Raw genomic sequence first — 25,790 nt, 5'->3', positions numbered from 1 at the left:
TGAACAAATATGTAACAACAAATCTCATCAGTATGTACATAATACACAATAAATGTAATGCACCAATAAATGTGGGGGGAAAAAGAAGCATCTCTTCCAGGATGAACATTAGCATGCAAGGACCTACATTTCTGTGAAGCATTTTAATTGCACAACACAACTTTTTAAAAGTTATGTTCTAATTTTCGCTGAATTTGTAACTTCTTTTGTATTTGAGAATAAGGTAAGAACATACCCTCTCGTCTCTTCTATTAGCATTGTATTGATATTCCTAGCCTGTACATTAAGGGAAGAAAAAAAATAGTCATATAGATTAGAAAGTAAAGGGCTGGAGGGGGTAAGAGCAAATCAAACTCAAAGTAATAAAAAGAGAGGATTTTTTTTTTTTTCTCACAGTACTGAGGATCAAAGCCCGGGCCTCCTGAATGCTAGACTAAGGAAGCAATATTAATGATTAGAACAGAATTCTATTAAAAAAATAAAAGAAAATCAGTGAACCAAAATCAATTTGAAAATCATTAACTGTGTAATTCACCATAAAAGGGACTGAAGAACCATTTGTACATCATCCCAACTGATGCAGAAAAAGCACTTGACAAAATTTCTTGATTCATGTAAACAAAAATAGAAACAAAAAAAAATCCTTAGGGTAACACAGGATCTATCTTTACTAAAGTGTATCTACAAAAATTAACTTCAATCATTAACTCATCTTTTTGAGTTTGAGATACTGAATAAACAATGCCTGGCCTCATCCAAACAGTGGGATAGTTTTGTTTGGTTTTGTTGTTTTATTTTGTTTTACTAGTAAAACAACAACAACAACCAAACAAAATCCTCACACCAGCATACTAGCCTCAGTGACTACAGATACTGTGAACCATCACCACTTGATTTTCATTCTCTCTGTCCCCATTGATCAACCCGGAGCCTCCTTTTCTTCCCAAGAAGACCGAGGTCTATGTTAATATGTGATTGAAGTCCTTCCACAAGCTTGCTCTGGGGCCTCTATGAGTAATTCTGTCCCTTCAGAGTAATATCAGTATTTTCTGGAATGTTGACACTGATTGCTAATAAAAGTCTTCATTCCAGCAGTGGATGCAGCCTATAAAACGGTTTCAACTAGATACTATAAGGCCAAAGTCAAAAACAAGTTACTCAAACACTGTAATCTGATTGGTTTAGGTAAGTGGATTTAAGTAGACTATGGACTCTGACGCTGTTTTATTTGTATATTAATGTTGAATAAATAAGTATGTTGTAGAGTGTAAGAGCCAGATATCTCTTGCAGGAAAAGAAGTTACAGGGCTTGGGTTGTGGATCCGTGGTACAGAGCCTGCCTAACGCCACATTAAATAAATTAATGAATTAAAGTTATTATGTCCGTCCACAACTAAAAAATGTTTAAAAAAGAAAAAGAAAAAGAAGTTACAAATAAGCCAAAAGGAATATTATAATGAACCCGTTGGCTCTGGACTAAAGTTCAAAATAACAGTTTGAAGTTGTGTTTAATATAAATGAAAGTAGGTAGATTCAGAAATATGTTTTTTACACGAGGGGTGCTTGTGGGTTTTAAAAGAGAAGCACACTTGCTCAGAGATGAGGGAGGTGGAGGAAGGGAAGTGGATGAGGAGGGAGATGAAGAGACTTGCTTTGTTCGGGAAGGGTTCCTTGAGAAAAACTGAGGGCTTACCTCCCCTCAAGCACACACGCACCACCCCAATTTGTTACCCCTCTGTTTTGCTCAAATTACAAGACGTGCCATTTTACCACTAAACTTGTACTTAGAATAATTTTTGGCTGAACCTAATAGGGTATTAGACAATGAAGGCATTTTTTATCTCCCTTACCACTGTGCCAGGCGCAGTGGCGCCCACTTGTAACCCCAGCAACTCCGGAGGCTGAGGCAGGAGAATCGCAGGTTCAAAGCAGCCTCAGCAATCTAGCGAGGGCCTGAGCAGCTTAATGAGCTCCTGTCCCTGAGTGAAAAACAAAAAGGGGGATGTAGCTCAGTAGTTAAGGACCCCATGGGGTTCAGTGGCCAATAGCAAAGAGAGGAGAGGAGAGGATGGGGCAGACACTAAGAATGTGTATGTTGGTGCGTCATAGCGGGGGGTGCGTCATAGCGGGGGGTGCGTCACAGCCGGCAGACAGCCGGGGTCCCTTTGTTTGTATTAGGTGAAGACAGAACCATTGCTGGTGCGGCAGTGGACTTTGTTCTGACGGGAGCTAAAGATTACTGTAAATATGTACTCAGTCACCGGTGATGAACTAAATCGACATGACATGCTGGTCTAGTTGGTCTCAGCATTTGAATCTGGCAAAGATCGAACAGGGGGCTCGGGGACTCCCTATGGACTGGCTATTCCCTGAGATTCCAAGCTAATCTGAAACACGAATAGGTTCAGAACTTCAAAATACTACAAGCAGGTTTTAAGAGGATGGGAGTTGACAAAATTCCTGTGGATAAATTAGTAAAGGAAAATGCCAGTACAATTTTGAAGGTTGAGTGGTTGAAGAAGTTTTTGATGCAAACTACGGAGGGAAAAAGTAGGACCTTGTGGCTGCCAGACAAGGTCAAGGAACTGTATTGGCTTCCTTATTGCTCCAGCTCTGAACAAACCGAAGAAACTGCTGAAGAGGTTTCAGTCCACAGAGCCCATCACCTCAGAAAACCACTGTGACTCCTAAGGCTGGCCCAGGGTGGTGCGAAAGAATCCTAGTGTGGGCAACAGCCCCACAAAGTGGTCAAATCGATGTAGCAGATCAACGTGTTGAAACTTACTGTGAAGACTTGGAGAAAGAGATTTCTACTTCAGGAAGGTAAGGAACATTGGACTGATTTACCAGGAGAATGAGGAGGCAAACCTCCCTGCATTGCAGAGGACTGTAGAAATTTCCTGCCATAGATGAAGGTTTTGTGATACATGATTGAGGCCCACCAGAGAAACAAGAGTATTAACAGCCTTGACCAGCAGAGCAGCATCGGAATTTCGTACTCTAAATTATGTGCTTAAATGTGAAATACACCCTTTTACAATTTTTAGAGGACCACTTTTTTGGTTTATTTTTGTTTTTGTACCAGGGATTGTACCCAGGTACATCCGCCACATCCGCAGCCCTTTTTGTATTTTATTTAGAGACAGGGTGCCCCTGAGTTGCTGTGGGATCTACAAGGCTAGGGTGTTTTCAGTATCTGCCATCCACATCTCTCCACTATCATGCGAATACTTTGCCAGTGTACTAATCTCTTTGGAGATAAAATTCACTGATGTCTTACAAAATGTGAGTTTCTTTTGCAAAAAATACAGTACCATGTCTAGGCTAATTATTAATATTTCAAATATTTCCTTCCTTAACTCTCCCTCATTTGCTTTGCCCATGGCCTATTCACTCCCTTTGTCAAAATTCTGCAAACTTTTCTCAGTAGTTACCCACTGCTGAGATTGTTCATTCATGATGTGTTTGTATTGATTTGTCTATGGTGGTAGCTTATGTAGGAAACAAGTGTTTTATGATCAAATTGCTGTGTAGTACATTATCTGTGTGGAATTCAAAGAAAAACCCACACTCATTAATTAATAATTTTAAAAAATGCAGGTAACTAACCATTGTTCCAATGGTACTGTTTCTCTTCTGTGACCTTTTAGACTTTTGTGGACATAAAATTCTATTTTATTAGGAACCCATTTTCCACCTAGTCTTTCTTGACAGGATTTCTGTCTACTTTTAAATATTTTCTAAATAAAATTAGGTATTTCAAGAAAAAGAAGGAGAATACTGTAAGATTCCAGACTATTTCAGTGGTTTCTTATAACATCAAATCTTGGTGTTTTTTTTTTCTTTGATCCACCGCCTTTAACTGGTCACTGTTGGTTCCTATACCTAACACTTCAAGGTTATAAAGCTAACTGCCAGATATTTATTTTTTTAAATTGTTTTGAAATTGTAGATGGACAGCCTCTCTTTATTTTATTTTATGTGCTGCTGAGGATCAAACCCAGTGCCTCAGCACGCTAGGCAAGCGTTCTACCACCGAGTCCCAGCCCCAGCCCCCAAATATCCATTTAGATGTGAGCCATTGTCATATCCATGTCCAAGTCAAAAGGAAAGAGTTGAGCTTGATTATAATGCCTTTTTTTTTTTTTTAAATCAGAAAACAGCTGGGGATATACCGTTTAGTGGTAGAATGTTTGTCTGGTATCCACAAGAGCCTGGGTTTGATCCTCAGCACCAATAATAATAATACTAGAAAACAATTTTTTATAACTCCTCCCCTGAGCAGATATTATCTAGTATCCAATACTGTTTCACATGATAACTCAGCTGTCAGGGAAAATAACTGGCAAAAGGGAATGAGATTGCCCTCCTTAACCTAGATTAATCATAGGTCATCCCTGGGAGAAGGCAGATTGCCACTGTGGCAAAATTGAGGGTTGATTTGCAAGGATTAATGTGTAAGCATTTAGACAGTCACAGTGTCTATTATAACTTCACAGTGCTGGTGCAGGCATGCGGTTCTCTATCCTTAGCAAGATACCAAGTTTCTCACAACATTCAAGCTTTCTAGATGTCCTGAGGTGACAGTGTATCATTAAAAAGTAGAGCCAGTGAATTAGCCAACTTGTAAATTTTACATCTTTTTGTTATTCCTGATGGAAAAGATGCATCCTGGACATGGAATTGTGATGCCCTGGGCAGTGAGTATGAGGACTGTCGATTAGGCTGCAGCAGAGGGGCAGAAGGAGCATGTAGGGAAAGGCAGGAGCAAGTGCTCAAGGATTTACATTTTGCTCTGACCACTGCTGTAGGAGCACTTGAATTCACTGGGAACGTCTTTCTTGCTAATATTTTGATAGTAGAAATCTCATAATGAACATGTTTGGGGGGCTGGAGATGTGGCTCAAGTGGTAGCGCTCTGGCCTGGCATGCGCGAGGCACTGGGTTCGATCCTCAGCACCATATTAAAAAAAATAAATAAAGATATTGTGTCCACCTAAAACAAAAAAATATATATTAAAAAAAAGAAATATGATTGGTGTACTCTGTTGTTTTGTCTCGTAAATTGAGGATTAAGGGAATACATTATTTTAGTTGTGACTCTGCTAATAATACTTCTGTCTAGAGGTCTGTTGCCATTTCTGTGTTCATTGAAATTTTTGTACCCAAGAAAGGCCCCAGTTTTTTCCTAACAAATTGAATTGGTACAGTATATTCTTGTATAGTATATTCATGTAGCTCTGGGATTTTGAATTAGTGAATATTCGTGATGTGTGGAAAAGCATGATACACTGATCTCAGTCACACAAAATGGGATGCTGTGTGTGTGCACACAGGACCTGGAAGGACACATCCAACTAAGCTGCTCATGACTGGATGACTATTCTTTGCTTTTATTTTTCTGCTTCCTATAATGCACATATTAACTTTTTAAAAAATAAAAGCTGTTTTAAAAACATGAAGGGAAAAAAGAAAAAGATACCAAGTTTTCCTTACAGAACTTCACAATGCTGGTGCAGCTGCTCAGAAACCATCTTATTCTGCTATCTCTTTAAAGTTTCATTATAATGATTGTAAGAAACCAATCCCAGGGTTACAGTGCTTATTATTGGCACAGGAAAGACTAGAAGGAAAATCTCTTTGCTCCCAGGCAAATTTCCTTTTCTCACTATAATTTATCTGGCCAAATTTTCTTTTAAAAGATCTTTTAGTTATTTAAAGTAAGTCAACAACAACAAAAATTGTTAGACAGTAAAGTAATAGACGTAGACTTAATGGTGCACGCCTATAATTTCAGAGACTGGAGAGCTGAGGCAGGAGGATCACAAGTTCCAGGCCAGCCTCAGCAACTTAGTGAGAACCTGTCTCAAAAAAAATAAAAAGGACTGAGGATGTAGGTCAATGGAAAAGTGTCCCTGGGTTCAATCCCAGTATCCCTGCTCCCATGAAGCTGTTTTTTTTCTGACAGAGTTATTGATATATTCATGGGGTATCTCTCATATATGCATTCCTGTTCCTATCCATCCCACAACTAAGTTCCCTAGAACCATACTAGTTATACTCTGTGGGTGTGAATATTTTTGACCTTTCTGATAGATCCAAGTATCATTCTGCTAGAGGTGGTGTTTAATGTACCTATGGAAACAGGTTTCTGAAACACAAGTCAGGCCTCTCCTAATTAATGACTTTTACTCTCTTCCCCAGCTCTGCCTCTTTGGACCCTGTCCCTTTCTAGAAAGAAGAGGAAATGACTGAGTCCCAGGTAAATATTAAATTTTCTCTTTGTTCCCTGCCTTATTCTGCAATGCAGTTTTAAGGAGATGGCAATAATCCATATAGTAAATTAGAAAGGCCTATATAAAAAAAAGAAACATTTTCAGAGGAAATAGAAGATTAAAACTAGGGAAGAGTTCAGATGTGGCTATTTTATGAAATGGGTCCATTCAGAGAGATTAGGCTTCAAAAATGAATTTCATTAAAAAAGTTTTTAGTTTGTTGATGGACTTTTTTTTATGAATTTCATTTTTATAAGTACAGCAAACTAGAGCAGAAATTCATTACTTAATTTTCATTGTACGTACACAAAAAAACAAACATTTCCTAACAGAAATAAGCTTTTCTTTTTAAAAAATATGTATTTTTTAGTTATAGTGGACACAATATCTTTATTTTATATTTATATGGTGCTGAGGATCGAACCCAGTGCCTCATGCATGTTAGGTGAGCTCTCTACCTCTGAGCCACAATCCCAGCCCTAGAAATAAGCTTTTTTTATTGCCACTTTGATTAATGAAAATTGTGTGACTTATTATAATCGATAAGCTAGCTTTCGGTTGGTCTGTTTTGATCAAAGATAAAATAAAGAATATCTGAATTGCCTTAGCATTAGAATGCAAGTGAACATCAGAAAAAAAATTAGAATAAAATATAGTATTTCATATGATAGAATACTACACAATAAAAAAGACTACATTACTGGTACATGCAACAAGATGGGTAAATCTCAACAGAGCAAAAGAAGCCAGAAACAAAAAGTATATACAAAAGGTTTCATTTATATAAAGTTCAAAAGCTAGTAAAACTAATCTACTTTGATAGAAGTCAGAATAGTGGTTCCTTATGAGAGGGTATTTACTGGGAAAAGGCATGAATTAAGCTGAAGTGTTAAAAATGTTTAGTATTTTGACTTTGAGTAAACATGTCTGTAAGTGTCTCAAAAGTGTATCAGGTTGTACACTTAACATCAGCACATTGTACCACATTAATCTATGCATGCCATACCTCAATTTAAAAAAATTAGACTATCTGAAGAAAGATGTGGGCTATGTGGCTTTCAAATGACCCTATGTAATTATCTTTTTCAGTGGGCATTTGCTTCTGATAGAGCCACAATGTAAAGTAATAATTTCTGGTAAATTCTTGTAAGTGTAGTTAACTAGACTGTGAGCAGGCAGTGTGTTTTACTTTGTTTTCTGCCCTATCTTCATCACCTAGTACACATTTTGTTTGAATATTCATAGTTTTAATGAATTGAACCCACAATCCCTTATTTCTTTTTTATTGACCCTTAGACTAAGTGATATTCTAATTCCTCTTCACGGATAATTCCTTTTTCTCAGAATTTAACCCTTTTGCTTCACACTTCTTTTGTGATCTTTCTCTCTCACATTTACCCTACACTCTCAGATATTGAACATCTCTCTCACTGCCTTTTCACCCTCAGCTCAAAGCTTTTTTGTACTGAGATATACAGTGTGTCTTTGATCTCAGTTAATTTCATCATATATTATTATTCAGTTATGTAAATAAACCACATTTTATTCATATGAGTTCCTGTTAATGGGCATTTAGATGATTTTTATTTTAGAGAAATTATAAATAGTTGCTGTGAACTTTATTGTAGATGTCCATTTTGGATACATGCACATGTTCCTTAGGATATATACCAAAAGATGAACTTCTGCATCATAAGTTATATATGAGGTCAACTTTTATTGAAAACAGTTTTCCAAAGTAACTGTCAACAAATATACCCTAACAATATTTGAGGGCTCCCAGTCACTCCAAGATAACCTTCTTGAGTGTATTTTCTATCCTCACAAGTTTGCCTTTTTGACATAATATGAACTCATAGGTGATAAAAGAGAAACTCAACTAAATCTGGGTCTACAAAAACTGTATTCTTTTTGATACAATAACCATAAATAAAATAAACCAATAACAATTTTAGTAATATATAGCAGACTAATCTAGTATTTAAATATATTTATAAGCCAGTAATTAAAATGAAATCTGGTAGAAAACTGGGGATATGAAAGAAATTATTTGCAATTGAAAAAATAAAAAGGAAGGGCTCATAAAAGTTACAAATAATGATATAAAGAATGTCAAAGTTTTACATAGATTATAAAATCTTCATAAGGAGTCCAAGAGGTGAATACTCTCATTATTTCCATGTTTCAAATACAATGGATAAAAAGGATAGAAAGATTAAGAAACTTGCTCAAGGTTGTAGATTGTATTAGAATCAGGAGTCTGAACAGTATTAATGTGGAGCCTTTGTTCCCAGCCACTTTCCTCTATGACTTCAGCTACCCTCATGATTAATAAAATGCAAATAAGATTTTTTAAACTATCAGATTAATCTAACTTACGAAAGACCAATCATACCTCAGATCTGGTCACTGAATAATACTACTGTGGGTCATGTAGCCCACATCACTTTATCTCTTACCTGGAACTACTTTGGTACCTTCCTACTGATCTCCCTTCATTTATCACTGATCATCTGTAGTTCATTTTTTGTAGAACATTGAAAGGGAACACTGAAAACCTAAGGCATTAACTTCCCTGCTTAAAATCATCTCATGGCTTCCCATTATGCTTGGGATAATGTCCTTCACCAAACCAAACCCTTCAGGATATGCCTTCTGCCTCCATCTTTACCACTGTCTTGTGCTATACTAGTCTCTTATCTATGATGTTTCAGCCACATTGAATTTTCCCACCTCTGAAGAGATAAAGTTTATACCTAAAGAAACAACTTTAAACATATCATTATGTTTTATTATCCTGCATATTTTTTATAACTTTATTTTTTATGTGGTACTGAGGATCAAACCCAGTGCCTCACACATACTAGGCAAGTGCTCCACCATCAACCACAACCCCAGCCCACCATCCTGTATGTTTATATGACTCTCGTTATTCTGGTTGTAGCTGAAATATTACCCTCTTCAACAGCTTCTGTTACCAAATTCAAAGTATATTATTTAAACCCATTATCTTATTACATTTTAATGATTTATTACTATTATACTTTGTCTTGCTTATTCACTCATTTATTTTTTCATTTCCGTGTGCCCTAAGTATAATGTAAGTTCCAAGAGGACCAGAATGTTGTCTTTCTTACTGCTATCCTTAGTATCTAAATCTGTGCTGGACACATTCTAATAACTAGGTAATTTATTATTATTATTTTTAGTTGTTGATGGACATAATATCTTTATTTATTTATTTATTTATTTATTTATTTATTTATTTAATATATGGTGCTGAGGATCAAACCCAGGGCCTCACACCTTTGAGGCAAGTGCTCTACCACTGAGCTACAGCCTCAGCCCTCAGTCATTTATTTTTTTAATTTAAAAATAACCCCAGAGCTCAAGTAAGAATTTCATGATATTCATAATGAAAAACCTCAAGTACTCCTAGACCCTAAATTAGCCTATAAGCTATTAAACAATATTTTCATCTTAACCTTTATGAGCTTCTCTCATATGTGGAAACTAGAGAGAAAAATGCAAGAAAACAAAAAGAAGGGGAGGGCTGTGGCTGTGGCTCAGTGGTAGTGCACTTGCCTGGCATGTGTAAGGCACTGGGTTCGAGTCTCAGCACCACATATTAATGAATAAAATAAATGTCAATCAACAACTAAAGAAATATTATTTTTAAAATATCTTTATTTTATTGTTTATTTTTATGTGATGCTAAGGATTTAACCTAGTGCCTCACACATGTGAGGCAAGTGCTCTAGCACTGAGCTACAGCTATAACCCTATAGAATTATTTTTTAAAATTAAAAAAAAATAGATGGGTGCATTGGCACATGCTTGGAATCCCAGCAGCTCGGGAGGCTAAGTCAGGAGGATCTCAAGTTCAAAGCCAGCCTCAGCAAAAGTGAACAACTCAGTGAGACCTTGTCTCTAAATGAAGATGTGGCTCAGTGGTTAGTTAAGTTCCCCTCAGTTCAATCCCCAGTACCCAATAAGTAAATAAACAATAAGTAAATAAACAAACAAATAAATAAATAAAACAAAACAGAAGGAAACCAATAGGATAAAGGGGATAGGAGAGGGACGATGGGAGGGAAAGCAAAGATATTGGGAAATGAAATTGAACAAATTATATTAGGTCCATGTTTGAGTATATCACAATGAATCCCACTATTGTGTATAATTATAACCCAATAAAACATTAAAATAAACAAATAAATGGACTTTAATTGGGAAAAGTAAAATCTGTCAAAGACTATTTTAAAGAATGGACTCTGTCCCTTTTCCATTGGCTTTTCCTGCCTAGCATTTCTATTTTTATTTTTTATTTTTTTAATGTATATTTTTTAGGTGTAGATCGACACAACACAATGCCTTTATTTTTATGTGGTGCTGAGGATTGAACCTGGGTCCCGCCCGTGCTAGGCGAGAGCTCTACCGCTGAGCCACAATCCTAGCCCCAAGCCACAATCCCAGCCCCTCCTGCCTAGCTTTTTTAAAAAATAACTTTCCTAAGTATAGGATTCTTTATTTAAAGCTGCTTTTTTTTTCTTTCAACACTTTGAATATATTGTCCCTTTGTTATTTAGTCTCCATTGATTCAGCTGTTAATTTTATTGTAATTCCCTTGAAGATAATGAAGTTTTTCACTTGCTGCTCTAAGATTTTATCTTTACTTCAACCTTGAACTATGATGTGTCTAGGTGTGTACCTTGTTGTTTATCCTACTTGGAGTTTGTCTAGCTCCTTAGATAGCAGTGTTAAGTGTTTTTTACCAAATTTAGTAAGTTTTTAGTCATTATTTCTTACAATATTTTCATGTACTTTCCTCTCTTTAAAACTTCATCCTTGGGCTGGGGTTGTGGCTCAGTGGTAGAGTGCTTGTCTGGCATGTGTGGGGCACTAGGTTCAATCCTCAGCACTGCATATAAATAAATAAATATAAATAAAAGGTCCATTGACAACTAAAAAATATATTTAAAAATAAATAAATAAATTCTTAGAAACATTGGGAATTAGCTGTTGGGGACTTCTATCTCATCCCATTTCTGGTAGAAATTCCTCAAAAGATAAGGAAATACATTTTCTCTCTTTTTCCCAGTGCTGTTAAAGATTTTTTTCTTGTGTTCATATTCTTTGGGGCATTTTAATTTTGAACTAGGAGGGACTGTTAGATTTCTGTATTCAAATCACATTGCTTTTAAGAGTTTTTCTTGAAAATCTCTCATTTCTGAAACTCACACTATAACTGTCTTCATACTATTTTCTCATAGTTGCAGGTATACTTCTAGTGCTGGCCATTTATCAGGGCATCTTTTTTTTGTTGTTGTTGTTATCTGTAGGATTCTGTGACCCTCTTTCTCAATGTATGTAAGCTCTTTGAGCCATCAGATCTTATTTTCATGGCTACAGACACATACTAAAGGATGATAAACTAATTTCCAACAAAGATTTCTCTTCCTCTTGCAAGGGCATGGTGGACATGCCTGTAATCCCAGCTACTTGGGAGGCTGAGGCAGGAGGATCGCAGGTTCCAGACCAGGCTTAGCAAGGCCCTAAGCAACTTACCAAGACCATGTCTCAAAATAAAACACAAAAAGGAATGGGCAAGCCGGGTGCAGTGGCACATACCTGAAATCCCATTGGCTCAGAGGCTGAGTCAGGAGGATTGTGAGTTCTAAGCCAGTCTCAGTAAAAGCAAGGTGCTAACAACTCAGTGAGATTCTGTATCTACATAAAATACAAAATAGGGCTGGGGATGTGACTTATTGGTTAAGTGCCCCTGAGTTCAATCCCTGGTACCCCCACCCAAAAAAATGTGTTGGGGATGTTGTCCATGGGTTAAAACCCCTGGATTCAATCCCTGGTACCAAAAAAAAAAAAAAAAGAAAAAAGAAAAAAATTTCTCCTCCTTTTGAACAGTATGTACAATTGGTAAATTAATGTCCTATTAATTTAACCTCAAATTTTACCACTCATTCTCTCCCTGCTTTTGCCACCATCCAAATCCTGCTTTCATTTTTCCTGCCCTTGGTATTTAGGAGGTCCCAAGCGAGTTAAATTGAAAGTTTTATTTTTCCATTTCTTTTACACTCAGTATAAATTGGTACCCGATATCTTCTCTTTAACCCTTGATATTTATTAAAGGTATGTACTTGCTAAATCAGTGAATGAACATGAACTGACAGAATGTTTCTAATATTATTGTTGTTGTTTTTTTGTTTGTTTTGGTTCTTTGGAAAATGATAACAGGCCAGGTTCTTTTAACCTCTTATTTCTGATAGTATCTGAACAAGGTTCAATATATTGTCAACATCCCCTGAGATGGAGACTTCAGATTGAACAGGAGTGTGTTGTTACAGGGAACAGTGACATTCAAAGATGTGGCCATTGCCTTCACCCAGGAGGAATGGAAGCAATTGGACCCTGCTCAGAGGAACCTGTACCGGAATGTGATGTTAGAAAACTATAACAACTTAATCACAGTAGGTAAGACTAGTTTACTATATAATTCAAATTCTAGAAATATGAATTTTTCCATATTTTTAAAACCTATTTGGGAAAATGTTTTTATATGGAAATAAACATTTTGGGAAAATATGTCTTAAATATATGGAACTTTTCAATTTTTTCTTTGTCATAGTTCTGAGGATTGAACCCAGGGGCACTTTACCACTGAACTCTCTCAACCCCATCCCTTTTTATTTTTTATTTTTAGACATGGTCTTGTTAAGTTGTCCTTGAACTTGTGATCTCCCTTCCTCAGCCTCCCAAGTCACTGGGATTACAGGTGTGCTGAACACTGTGCCCGGTGGGAACTTTTAAATGCTTTTTGGCTGTGAGATGCTTTTGTTCATGTGGCTGCTGACACTGCAGCTTTCAAAACAGAAGATCATCCTTGGTTATGAAAAGACACCAGGGCAGCATTCCCAGAATCCTCATTTTCTTGTCTGTCACAAAGCCAAGTTTTCCTGGGCCAGCCTGGATTCTTGGTTTGTTCTTTGTTCCCGGTGTATGTGCCCAAATCTCTGTTATTTGTTTGACAGGCTATCCATTCACCAAACCTGAAGTAATTTTCAAGTTGGAGCAAGAAGAAGAACCATGGGTGGTAGAAGAAGAAGTATTTAGGAGACACTGTTCAGGTTAGTGGGAGGGAACCAGACAGGTAAGGATGGGGATAAAACACTATGAATGGTTAATTAGTGAGCAGTTGATCCAACCCGAAATGTTCTCCAGAGGTATTTTCTAAAACCCTGTAGACTTTTGTAGTAATAGCTGGTGTGGACTCTATAAAACAAAGATGTCATTTTTAAAAAATAATTTTTTAGTTGTCAGTGGACCTTTATTTATTTATATGCAGTGCTCAGGATCGAGCCCAGTGCCTCACTAGGCAAGCGCACTGCCACTGAGCCACAACCACAGCCCTAAGATGTCATTTTTTGATAGTATTCTTTCCTCAGAACTTAGAGGTCTGGGTTGGCCTTCTAATCTGGGTGCTGGGCAGTAACCTTTTCTAATCAGTTTCCAACCCGACTTTAATAATATTCTGTTATTGTATCTAAAATCTCCCTGTCCACCTTTTTAAAAAGCATTCTTTACTTTTGTATACTGACAATCATGAACTTTGAGTTGTTCAGATAAATCTGTTGACATTTATAGTCCTTTCCTTCCTACTCTGTTTGTTGTTTGGATCATAGTCATACTTTCTACTATAGTTTTAGCTTTTGCTTTCATACTTCAATTATGATTACCCCCTTATCGTCAGTAAAAATTTTATTCAGTGCTGATTTTCCATTAGCTTCTTCTATATTTCCATTTTCTTCTATATTTGTCACGTACATAAGAGAACATGTATGATGTGTATATACATATACATGGGTACACATACATCTATACATGCATTTACATATATGCATAACATGCATAAACACATACACATGTATTTTTTTACCCTCCAAAGAAACTAATAATTTATATTTCTACCAATAATTTCTGCCAACATAGTCTGTTTAAAAATTCTTTGCCAACGTGATAGGTAAAAATAACTGTGATTTTAATTTATATTTCCTTTATTATGAATGAAGGCAAGTATTTTTTTCATATGTTTAAAATCTATATTTCTGGACTGAGGTTGTGGCTCAGCAGTAGAGTGTTCATCTAGCACGTGCAAGGCCCTGAGTTCAATCCTCAGCACCACATAAGAATAAATAAATAAATAAAGATATTGTGTCTAACTACAACTAAAAAAATATTTAAAATCTATTTCTTTTTATAAACAGTTTATGTCTTTTGACCTTTTCTCTTTTAAATTCTTAATCTGTATGAACGTTTAACACAGTAGGGTGACTGGCCTTCTATGTGTTATATATATGTTTTTTCATATTTTTCCTCAGTTATTTTTTTATGTACTTTTTATCACCATCACTTTTTTAAAAATGTAATATTTTCCCACGGAAGATTACCCTGTTTTACTCCTCCTTTATATATGGTGTAATTATATTTACATAATTGTTAATAATGATTTATCTTCACATTTACTCCAAAATTAAATAATTGTTCCAACTTTGACATCAAGGCTTTGATGTCAGTGGCACACTGATATCATAAATGGAATTTGGAAGTGTTCTTTCATGCTGTAAAATAATTACACAGCACTGGTGTTATAATTTCCTTAAAACTTAGGTAGATCTTACCCGTTGAACTATGTGGAACACGTGGATTTTTTAGGGAAAATTTCCTTGACAACTCTTTTTATTTTTCTTTTTATATTTATATTATCCTATTCAAATGTTTTTGTCTTTTTTGGTATTAACATCTTCCAATTTACCTATTCCTCCCTTAGATTGTGTTTATGATCTGTTTAACGCAACTATTTTATTTTGTAAAGTCAGCAGTTGTATTTTGTATTTTTATAAATTCTTTCTTTCCTTTTTTTAAATCTTGCTGGATATTTCCAATAATTCCTGTATTTTATTCCTCTTTATGTTTTTATCCTGTACTTCTTTAGAAATTCTATACTATATATATAGCTCTTTTATATTCTGTATTTCTGATAGTTCCAGTATTTAATTTTTTAAAGATATATTTTTTAATTTTTTAGTTGTAGTTGGACACAATACCTTTATTTTATTTAGTTTTATATGGTGCTGAGGATCGAACCCAGTGCCTCACACATGCTAGGCAATTGCTCCAGTCCTATTTTGTATTGTATTTAGAGAAAAGGTCTCACTGAGTTACTTAGTGCTTCGCCATTGCTAAGGCTGGCTTTGAACTCACAATCCTCCTGTCTCGGCCTCCAGAGCCGCTATGAGATTTAATTTTGATGTCTCACTTGTAGTTGCTTCTTCATGTATTTGATTGCTGATTGTAAGTTCAAATGGCGTTTATCCTGATTCATAATAATCTTGTTCTAATTTGAAGTTGCTTTCTCCTGAGGATGATTTGCACATGTCTCTGGGGGATAGCAAGAAGCATAACCAATTCATTCTTTGTAGGAGCCTCAGTTAAGCTTCTGTTATTGACCCAAGGCTTATACTTCAGTTAGCAGATTTTTGATGTTTTTTTGTGGTTTTTTTTTGGCCTCGACATCAGACCAAACCCATCCTCCAGCTTACTTACTAATTTCCTTTCCCAAATCTGTTTTTAGCTAATAGTGATCTTTGTTTTTTTCTTAAAAAAAAAAAAAAAAAAAAAGGCGGTGTGTGTGTGTGTGTGTATGTGCTGGGGTTGCTCAGCGGTAGAGTGCTTGCCTCGCACATAGGAGACCCTGGGTTCGTTCCTCAGCGCCACATAAAAATAAATAAGTGAAATAAAGGTATTGTGTCCAACTACAATTAAAAAAGAAAAAAAAAAAAACACCTGGGGATTGAACCCAGGGGACTTTTACCACTGGAGCTACATTCCCATCCCTTTTTATTTTTGAGACGGGGTCTCTCTAAGCTGCAAAGGCTGACTTCAAACTTGGGATCTTCATGCCTCAGCCTCCAAAGTAGCTAGGATTACAGGAGCATGCCGCCACTCCAGATTTTTTATTGTGTGTATGTGAGAGATAGGTGGGTGATTTATAGGTATAGAGGTTAATGCTACTTCCCACAAGCCTAATAATGCATCACAATGTCCATTTCATCCATCATCCTGTTGTTTTTGCAAGATGAGGTTATTGTACCATAATTCTGATAGTAAAGTCTTACTTTTTTCCTGCTTGCATAGTATTGTTCACTTCAGAGGTGGCTTTGTTTTCTTCTCTTCTAATTATTTTCTTGGTTCTACTGGTAAGCATTTTATCCCTTTAAATTTTTTTTTAAGTTGTAGAAGGACACAATATTTTTCTTTAAATTTATTTTTATGTGGTGCTGAGGTTCGAACCCAGTGCCTCACACGTACTAGGCAAGCGCTCTACCACTGAGCTACAGCCCCGCCCTTATCCCTGTTTCTTTTCCCATTGTTTCTTCCTCATGCATTCAAATTTCTATTTGGGGCCTAGATTTACATATGTTGTTTTCAATTAGCTTTTAAAAATTCATGGCAATATTTTTTAGTCAAGATTATCACCTGTGGATTGCAAACTTTTTTAGCTTGTATTTTTGTCTGCTTTCTTTATGCCAAGAGAATTTTTTTGTAATATTTATTTTTTAGTTTTTGGTGGACACAACATCTTTGTTTGTATATGGTGCTGAGGATCGAACCCGGGCTGCACACATGCCAGGCGAGCATGCTACCACTTGAGCCACATCCCCAGCCCTTATGCCAAATTCTTTTCTATTAAAATTTTTGTGATCTGATTCTAATTCTTTCTCATTTCTCAGTTTTTCTTTAACCTACTATTTTAAGAAGGATAATATTGGAGGAAAAAAAGGAGTGTTCTACTTTAGAACAAAGGTCAGCAAACTAACCAAGTCTAGGCCAGGTACTTTTTATTGTAACTAAAGTTTTATTTGGGACATAGCCACATACAGTTAATTATATCTTGTCTGTAACTGCTTGCACATTACAATAGCAAAGTTGAATACTTGCAATAGACTATGTAGCCCACAAAATCTAAAATATTTACTATCTAAGGCTTTAAGAAAAAGTTTGCCAACCATTATCTATAGAAATGTATCTCTACTTCATTTTGAAGCCCTTTTATTCTTTGGAAGTTTTTTTGTTCTTTTTAGTTATACAGGACAGTAGAATGTATTTTGACATATCATACATATATGGAATATACCTTCCCATTTTTGTGGTTGTATGTGACGTGGAGTTACACTGGTTGTGTGTTCATATATGAACATAGGAAAGTTGTCAATCCATTCCCATCTCCCTTCCCCTTCCCCCGACTCTTCACTGTCCAATCCACTGAACCTCCACTCCTCCTTCCCTCCTGAAGTCCTTTATTCTTGATGCTTGTGGGTGAATACGTATGTTTAGGCCTTATTTCTTCTCATTCAGAAAGGAACTGGAGCTGCAAGTCTAAATATCACACCTTCTGTAAGATTACAATAAACCAAACTTACATCAACAGGTGAGGCGTTTTCTTGTTCAGTCCTGCCTTTTCTCATACATCAATAGTCTCCTTGATCTGTACTCCCAAATTCCTACACTGTAAGCAATGGTTAATTTATTCTGACATTGAAGGTGCGATTTCTTTTTCTTTTGATACTTCAACTGCTTTTTGGCCCAAGATCAGCATGAATAGCTGGCTTCTCTTGGAATCTTTCCCATTCCAGTCTTCATCATATTTATCTATATCAAACTCATTTATTATAACTGGGTCTCCAGCTACCTCCTTAGGTCATACTTCTTTTTTGTAGAAAGGAAAAGATAACAAAGACTTTTTGTACTCTATCTAAAACATGGAATCTTTTCTGTCACATTTGATATTTTGGTCTTGTCTTTGAAGTTCTCTTTCACTTCTGCTTGGATAATACCCTGATGACCTGATCTTACCTTCTCCTTCCACATCTTTTGCTTGATTGTGCTTCTCTTCTTCCAAGTACATGAGGTGATCTAAGAGCTTAGTATTCTGTCCTTATAACCTGCAGCCAAGCCTCTTAATATTCCTGCTTCCAGGACAATTTCACAGGAATTTTTCCCTCGCTTCATGCTCAGTCTGGCAGAAAGGGAGAAAAATCTCCATTTTGCCACTGGAAATATTGTGCCACTCTTTAGTATATAGACTTTCACTTAGTCTCCCTGTGTTCAAGCCAGTTTATTTTTCTTTCTTTCTTTTGTATTCCTCTGCCTAGTCCCTGACTCTGGAGCCTTTTTTGATTCCATTTCTCTAAAACCAGAGAGTAGTCTCCCATCTTCTCTAGGATAAAGACATAATAGGCATCTCATGCACAATGTAGGCATCTGTTTTGCCATCTGGACTTGCAGTCAGTCCTCTAGTTTTTTAACCCCTTCATTCATTCTTATCTTTCATGGTACAAGATTTCTTTCTTTCTTTTTTTTTTTTTTTTGTACCAGCGATTGAATGCAGGGGTGCTTAACCAATGAGCCACTTCTTTAGCCTTATTTATATTTTATTTAGAGACAGGGTCTCTCTAAGTTGCTGAGGCTGACTTTGAACTTACAATCTTCATATCTCAGCCTCCCAAAATGCTGGGATTACAGGCGTGCAACACTGCGCCCATGTGATTTCTCTTAATTCTTGAGCCTTTCTCTAGTTATGTCATGGGAATTGGATTTTGCTTTTTGATATCTTCCTCTGCAGACACTTGAGTTTCAGCTCTCTAAATTCTTCTTTATATAAATATTTCTAATTGTCAATGGATTTTTACTTTTTTTTATTTTTAGATTTATTTATATGGGGGCTGAGGATCGAACTCAGTGCCTTTCACATGCTAGGCAAGTGCTCTACCACTGAGCAACAACCCCAGCCCTCTAAATTCTTCTTACATGTAACAGTTCTTCATCATCTTCCCATCAGCTAAAAATTATCTTTACATTGGTCATCAATTGTTGTCTCATTGGTTTTGTCTTTGTTAGTTTATACCTTTTTATTTATCCTTATTACAGTCTGGGGTGGAATAAGAGAAAAACCCATGTGTCTACTGTACCGTATTTAATTTTAGTTTTCCACTGTGTTTTACCCCCCACACACTATATTTGTACTCTATTCTGTCAACCTAGGTGGGCTCCTCCATTTTTATGCTCCAATTCTTAATACTACTTTTTACCTTCATGTTCTTATTTTATTGATTTCTACAATGTTCAGAACAATTTACTTATACACCTTTTTGAATATACAGTACATTCTCATAGTACAACAATTTATATACATACATAAATATATAAACACAAACATACATACATATATATATATATATGTATATTTAGTTTTAGATGGACACAGTACCTTTATTTTATTTACTTTATGCCATGCTGAGGACTGAACACAGTGCCTCATACGTGCTAAACAAGTGTTCTACCACTAAGCTACAAACCCAGCCTCTCATAGTACAAAGTTTTTAAAGTAGAAAAGGTAATTCTTCTCTTACCTATTTATCCTCTATAGTGGCTACTGCTCATTTCCTTTGAGCTATTACTTATATTTTCAAAATTTTATATTGAAATCTCTAACTTGTGATTAATGTCATCTTTATATACTAGTGAATGTTCTTATCCAAGAATGTAATACCTTTTCCCAGGGCTGCTGAAACAAAGTACCACAAACTGGGTGAGTTAGAATAATAGAAATTTATTCTTACAGTTCTGGAGGCCAGAAGTCTAAAATCAAGGTGTTAGTAGGGCCATAATCTGAAGAAGTATCCTTTCTTGTCTCTTTTAGCTTCTGGTAGTCCCACCTGTTCCTTGGTTTGTGACAGCATGACTCCAATTTGCATCTCAATATCATGCAGCAGTCTTTTAAAAATATCTCACATTGGATTAGTAGTTTACCCTATTCTAGTAATACTTTGTTAATCTTCAGTGACCCTATGACCAATTGAGTCCATATTTTGAAATACTGGGAGTTAGGACTTCACCATATTTTTAATGGGGCCCGCATAATACCTTTCCATTTGTTCATGTATATATGTTCATTTTAGTTTTCTTTTTATGGTTTTTGGAAATTTCTTATTTTTTCCTTTTTTTTTTTTTGTATATTTGTAGTCTATGTAAATGTGGTTCTTCTTCTATTATATGTCCTTAATAGTTGTTGTGTATATACAAAGGTTATTGAAACTGAGTATTAATTAGTATTTAGTGAATTTCTTACCTCTTATAATACCTTTTCAGGTGACTGGACTTTTCAGGTAAATAGTTTTATTGACGAATTATGTTAATTTTACCTTTATAAATTTTTATATCTCTGGTTTCTTTTATTTAATTGCACTTATAGTGTAATACTAGTGGTGATAGTACTCATCTTTTCTTATTCCTGACTTTGATTTGCTTCTGGATTTTACCCAGGAAGTACAGTGCTAATGTTTGTGTAATACATTACTTCCATTTCATAATGTTTTTTTTTTAATGAAAATAGGCATTGTTTTGCATCTTTTAAATTATCTGTGGATTATTTGCTTTTTCATTATTGACCTGTGAACATACTTCCATGTAACAATAGAGCTTCTGATAGTAAAACAAAAAACATACTTATCATACTTATCTACACAATTATGATATGTATTACACTTACTGTGCATCTGGGTCACTTTTTTCCCTCTGGATCACTCTGATATTTTACATAGAATTTTTAAATTAGTTTTCATAAATGAAACTGGTATATAGTTTGCGTTTTTGGTTCATCATCTTGGTAAAGTTGTAGTATTAATATTATGTTTCAGACACAAAAATAGGGAATTCTTCCATTTTCTTCTTATTATTTATTTTATTGTTTATTTGTTTTGTAACATTTTACACAGAATGGAGTTTGATCTTAAGTGTTTTTTGTAATTCCCATGTCAATCTCTCTGGATAAATTGTCTTTATGTTCTGTTTTTAGGAAGTTTTCACACTTTCCTCCTCATTTAATGGAAATTGGTGTATATAAGTTTTCTACATCTTCTAGAATCAGTTATCATAATTTACATTTTCCAGAAAACTATTCACATCAGTTATAAAACTGCATTTAAACTGAGTTCTACAACACCTGAGTCTTGTGATTTTTTTTTTTTAAGTTTCCTGGGTTTTTTCCCCCTCTATCATTATTTCTTCATACATTATTTGTACATTATCTAACAGGTCATTTTCTTGCAGATCTCACTTAAAAATACTCAAAACTGTTTGAATTTATAAATATCTACCTTCACTCACATTTACTTTCCTGAAATTCCATTCTCAAAACTGAGAAGATAGGAAATATATGCTCTTGAAATTTGTTTAATAATGGAAGACAAAACACTAAATCAAGAATCAATCCCATTGTAACATTTTTTGACCTTATAATATTGGAAAAAATTCATAAGTTGCATTTATTTGCAATCTGTTTTAGGAGAAATATGGGGAACTGATGAGCATCAGAAAACCCAGGACAGACTTTTGAGACAAGTTTTCAAGAACACACTCACTGAAGAAAAACTCAATGAATATCCTAAGAAATTTGCAAATGCATTTACTCCAGACTCAGATTTTATTCCTACTAGACACAATCTCTATGAATATGACTTGTTTGGAAAGTGTTTAGAACATAATTTTGACTGTCATAATAATATGAAATGCCTTATAAGAAAGGAACATTTTGAATATAATGAAGCTGTGAAATCTTATGACAATAAGTCATCTCTCCTTGTAGTAACCCCCTTTAAGTGTAATCATTGTGGAACAGGCTTTAGTCAAACACTGGACCTCATCAGACACCTAAGAATTCATACTGGAGAGAAATCCTATGAATGTAACAAATGTAGAAAAGTCTTCAGTCACAAGGAAAAACTAGCTAAACATCATAAAATTCATAGTAGGGAACAGTGTTTTGAATGTAATGAATGTGGGAAAGTTTTCATTAAAATGTCAAATCTCATTAGACACCAAAGAATTCATACTGGAGAAAAGCCCTATGCATGTAAGGAATGTGGGAAATCCTTCAGCCAGAAATCAAATCTCATTGATCATGAAAAAATTCATACTGGGGAGAAACCTTATGAATGTAATGAGTGTGGAAAAGCCTTCAGCCAGAAGCAAAGCCTCATTGCACATCAGAAGGTTCACACTGGGGAGAAACCTTATGCATGTAATGAATGTGGCAAAGCCTTCCCTCGAATTGCATCCCTTGCTCTTCATATGAGAAGTCATACAGGAGAAAAACCTTATAAGTGTGATAAATGTGGAAAAGCCTTCTCTCAGTTTTCAATGCTTATTATACATGTGAGAATCCATACAGGTGAGAAACCCTATGAATGCAATGAATGTGGAAAAGCCTTTTCTCAGAGTTCAGCCCTTACTGTACATATGAGAAGTCACACAGGTGAGAAACCCTATGAATGTAAGGAATGTAGAAAAGCCTTCAGCCACAAGAAAAACTTCATTACACACCAGAAAATTCACACTAGAGAGAAACCTTATGAATGTAATGAATGTGGGAAAGCTTTTATTCAGATGTCAAATCTTGTCAGACACCAGAGAATTCATACTGGAGAAAAACCCTATATATGTAAGGAATGTGGCAAAGCTTTTAGCCAGAAGTCAAATCTCATTGCTCATGAAAAAATTCATTCTGGAGAGAAACCCTATGAATGTAACGAATGTGGTAAAGCCTTCAGCCAAAAGCAAAACTTTATTACACATCAGAAAGTTCATACTGGAGAGAAACCTTATGACTGTAATAAATGTGGTAAAGCCTTCTCTCAAATTGCATCCCTTACTCTTCATTTGAGAAGTCACACAGGGGAAAAGCCTTATGAATGTGATAAGTGTGGGAAAGCCTTCTCTCAGTGCTCACTGCTTAATTTACACATGAGAAGTCATACTGGTGAGAAGCCCTATGTATGTAATGAATGTGGAAAAGCATTCTCTCAGAGAACATCCCTTATTGTGCATATGAGAGGTCACACAGGTGAGAAACCTTATGAATGTAATAAATGTGGAAAAGCCTTCTCCCAGAGCTCATCCCTTACTATACATATACGAGGTCATACGGGTGAGAAACCCTTTGACTGTAGTAAATGTGGAAAAGCCTTCTCTCAGATCTCATCCCTTACTCTCCATATGAGAAAACATACAGGTGAAAAGCCCTATCACTGCATTGAATGTGGTAAAGCTTTCAGCCAAAAGTCACACCTTGTTAGACACCAGAGAATTCACACTCATTAGGTTCCCTGTGGTATGGGAAAGCCTTCAAAGGAAGGAACACCTCATTGCACATTACATGACTGGTTCTAGAGCAGAGAACTAGGAATGTGGGAAACCCTGATGAAGATGTCATTAATTTATGGAACATTAGAGAATTCTTTCCAAGGTGACCTATTGGAGGAAAAAGCTGACTGTCACAATCTTCAGCAGACACCTTACTTATTGATAATAATGTTCTCATTTAAATCTGAAAGAAAATATCTGCTTTCAGAATATCAGCATTATAGTTGAGCTCAGCAGTACACTAAGCAAGAAAAAGAAGATGGAGGGGGTAATAAAAACTATAAAATAACATTTTATGTAAGAAATAGTTCAGTAGAAAATGTGTTGATAACAAATATCTAAGAATAACACAATCATGAGTAATGAGACATTTATATCTACAAAGTTATAAACCATGTTGAAGGGGCACAAAATAACACTTGAAAGTGGAGGGAAATGAAATTATGTCTGAAAAGACTTGACATTTGTAAGAATGCAAGTTCTCTCTCAACTCTCTAATGTACTTTCACTCAAAACTTACACCAGTTATATTTTAAAGAATTTCACAAACTGATTTTAAAATTCTATATGGATGGTAAAGGTCCACACTCAGCTGCAAGAAACCCAAACATCTAGAAAAGGATACACTCTACTACTATATATCATCATGTGCTTTACTTAAAGCTGTTGTCACTTAAACAGTGTCATTGAAACAAGGATTTATACAGAATTCCAAGAAGATATGGGAATTTTATATATGACAATTCTATTGAAATCATTGGGGTAAGGATGACCTGTTCATAAATGGAAGATTTGCATGAGCAAGTTAGCTCTCTCCCTTATACCATATACAAAAATAGAACCCAGATGTAAAAAGTAAAACTCTAAAACTATGTTGAATATATTAAAGTAATAGGATTTTTTCAAATCACAAACACGGAATAATCAATTCTCTTTTGTTATACCAGCCCCCAGAGCACCCACAGATGTGTACAAAGGGATTGATCACTGTGTTCACTGCATCATGGCTTGGATTACCCTAAATTGGACTTTAACATATAAATCTCCCTCAAGAGATGGATAGATCAATACAATGTGTTCATTTCTATGATATAATGCTACACAATATTTAGGGAGGAGATACAAAATTCACATATAGTTACATGGATTGATCATAATTTTAATAGTGAGAGAAAAATGCAAACTGCAGCAAAACCTGTGTGTAATTAAACAGTGCAAGGGACAGTACTGTATGTTGATCATGGGTTCATATATGCTATCGGTTGCCTTTTGAGATGTGGAAAGGTTTTCTGGGAGTTGTTACGCTGATCTGTAATATTTCTTAATAAAAGAATGAAAGCAAATATAACAGTGGTGACAAATCTGGTCCTCAAAATTAGAAATATGGAGTTTTAAAAATTTCCTTCTTGCCTTTATTTTCCTTTTTAAATAAGGATCAGCTAGGTGGGGGAAACATGGGCCTATAGAAACAATTTTAAAATGGATTTTTATGATTGATCATATACTAACATTTGTAGAAAATTCTCTTTACGTAAAACAAGCCTCACTTAAGGTATTGCTTTGTTTACTCTCTTGATGACATTAAATTTGGATGAAAATTATCAGTATAGATAGCATTGGTTTGAGGCTGAGTTTTAAGATTTTAAATAATTTTTAACACAAGTTTTTCCCCAAGTTGAAAGCAATAAAGCAACAAAAATTATTTAATTTGGGAATAATTGAACTTTCCATCTGGGAGAAGAAGAAAAAAGTTCACCTACATTTGGGATTGTTTTGGAGTGGGGGAAGAGACCATTAGTTAATATTTTAATGTCAGGACATGGGTAGTTACCAGCATCAGAGCAGGAGCAGTTTCAGTATATCTCAACAAAGCTTTCTTCAGTTTCTAGATTCTTAAATGGGGGTTCATATCAGACAATTAGAGACCAGTTATACAGGGACAAAATACAAAAGCACTCCCAGGCCTTAAGTTATGACCTGACAGCCACTGAAAGATTGTACAGCTGGTGGTGCTTGCCTGTGATCCCAGCAATTCAAGAGGCTAAAGCAGGAGGATCACAAGTTCAAGGCCAGCCTCAGAAATTTAACAAGACCCAGTCTTAAAGCTTGTTTGCTATTAAAAGTTTCATGTGCATGGTGTGGTGGCACACACCTGTAATCCCAGCAACTCAGGAGGCTAAGGCAGGAGGATCACAAGTTCAAAGCCAGCCTCAGCAACTTAGTGAGGCCCTGTCTCAAAAA

The 25,790-nt window shown here is 35.6% G+C and overlaps 1 protein-coding gene across 16 annotated transcripts in view; it reads left to right on the top strand.

Annotated features, from left to right (window-relative positions):
- LOC107151757 (zinc finger protein 569) overlaps nt 1-25,251 on the top strand; it is a 67,034-nt gene extending 41,783 nt beyond the window's left edge. For 12 of the 16 annotated variants that reach the window (XM_048791072.1, XM_048791077.1, XM_048791065.1 and 9 more), the window contains 3 exons: nt 12,638-12,764; nt 13,322-13,417; nt 21,694-25,251. In XM_048791072.1, the coding sequence (XP_048647029.1) occupies nt 12,638-12,764; nt 13,322-13,417; nt 21,694-23,507 (2,037 nt within the window). In that variant the 3' untranslated portion in view covers nt 23,508-25,251. Of the gene's footprint in view, nt 1-2,611; nt 2,824-6,204; nt 6,263-12,637; nt 12,765-13,321; nt 13,418-21,693 lie in introns of all 16 variants that reach the window. The other 4 variants (XM_048791074.1, XM_048791075.1, XM_015497141.2 and 1 more) reach the window with 2 other exon arrangements.
- Nucleotides 25,252-25,790: the final 539 nt, after the last annotated feature.

The sequence above is a fragment of the Marmota marmota genome, unplaced genomic scaffold, assembly GCF_001458135.2.
Source record: "Marmota marmota marmota unplaced genomic scaffold, marMar, whole genome shotgun sequence".
Taxonomy (NCBI): domain Eukaryota; kingdom Metazoa; phylum Chordata; class Mammalia; order Rodentia; family Sciuridae; genus Marmota; species Marmota marmota.
This window is presented reverse-complemented; position numbering and strand designations above follow the sequence as displayed.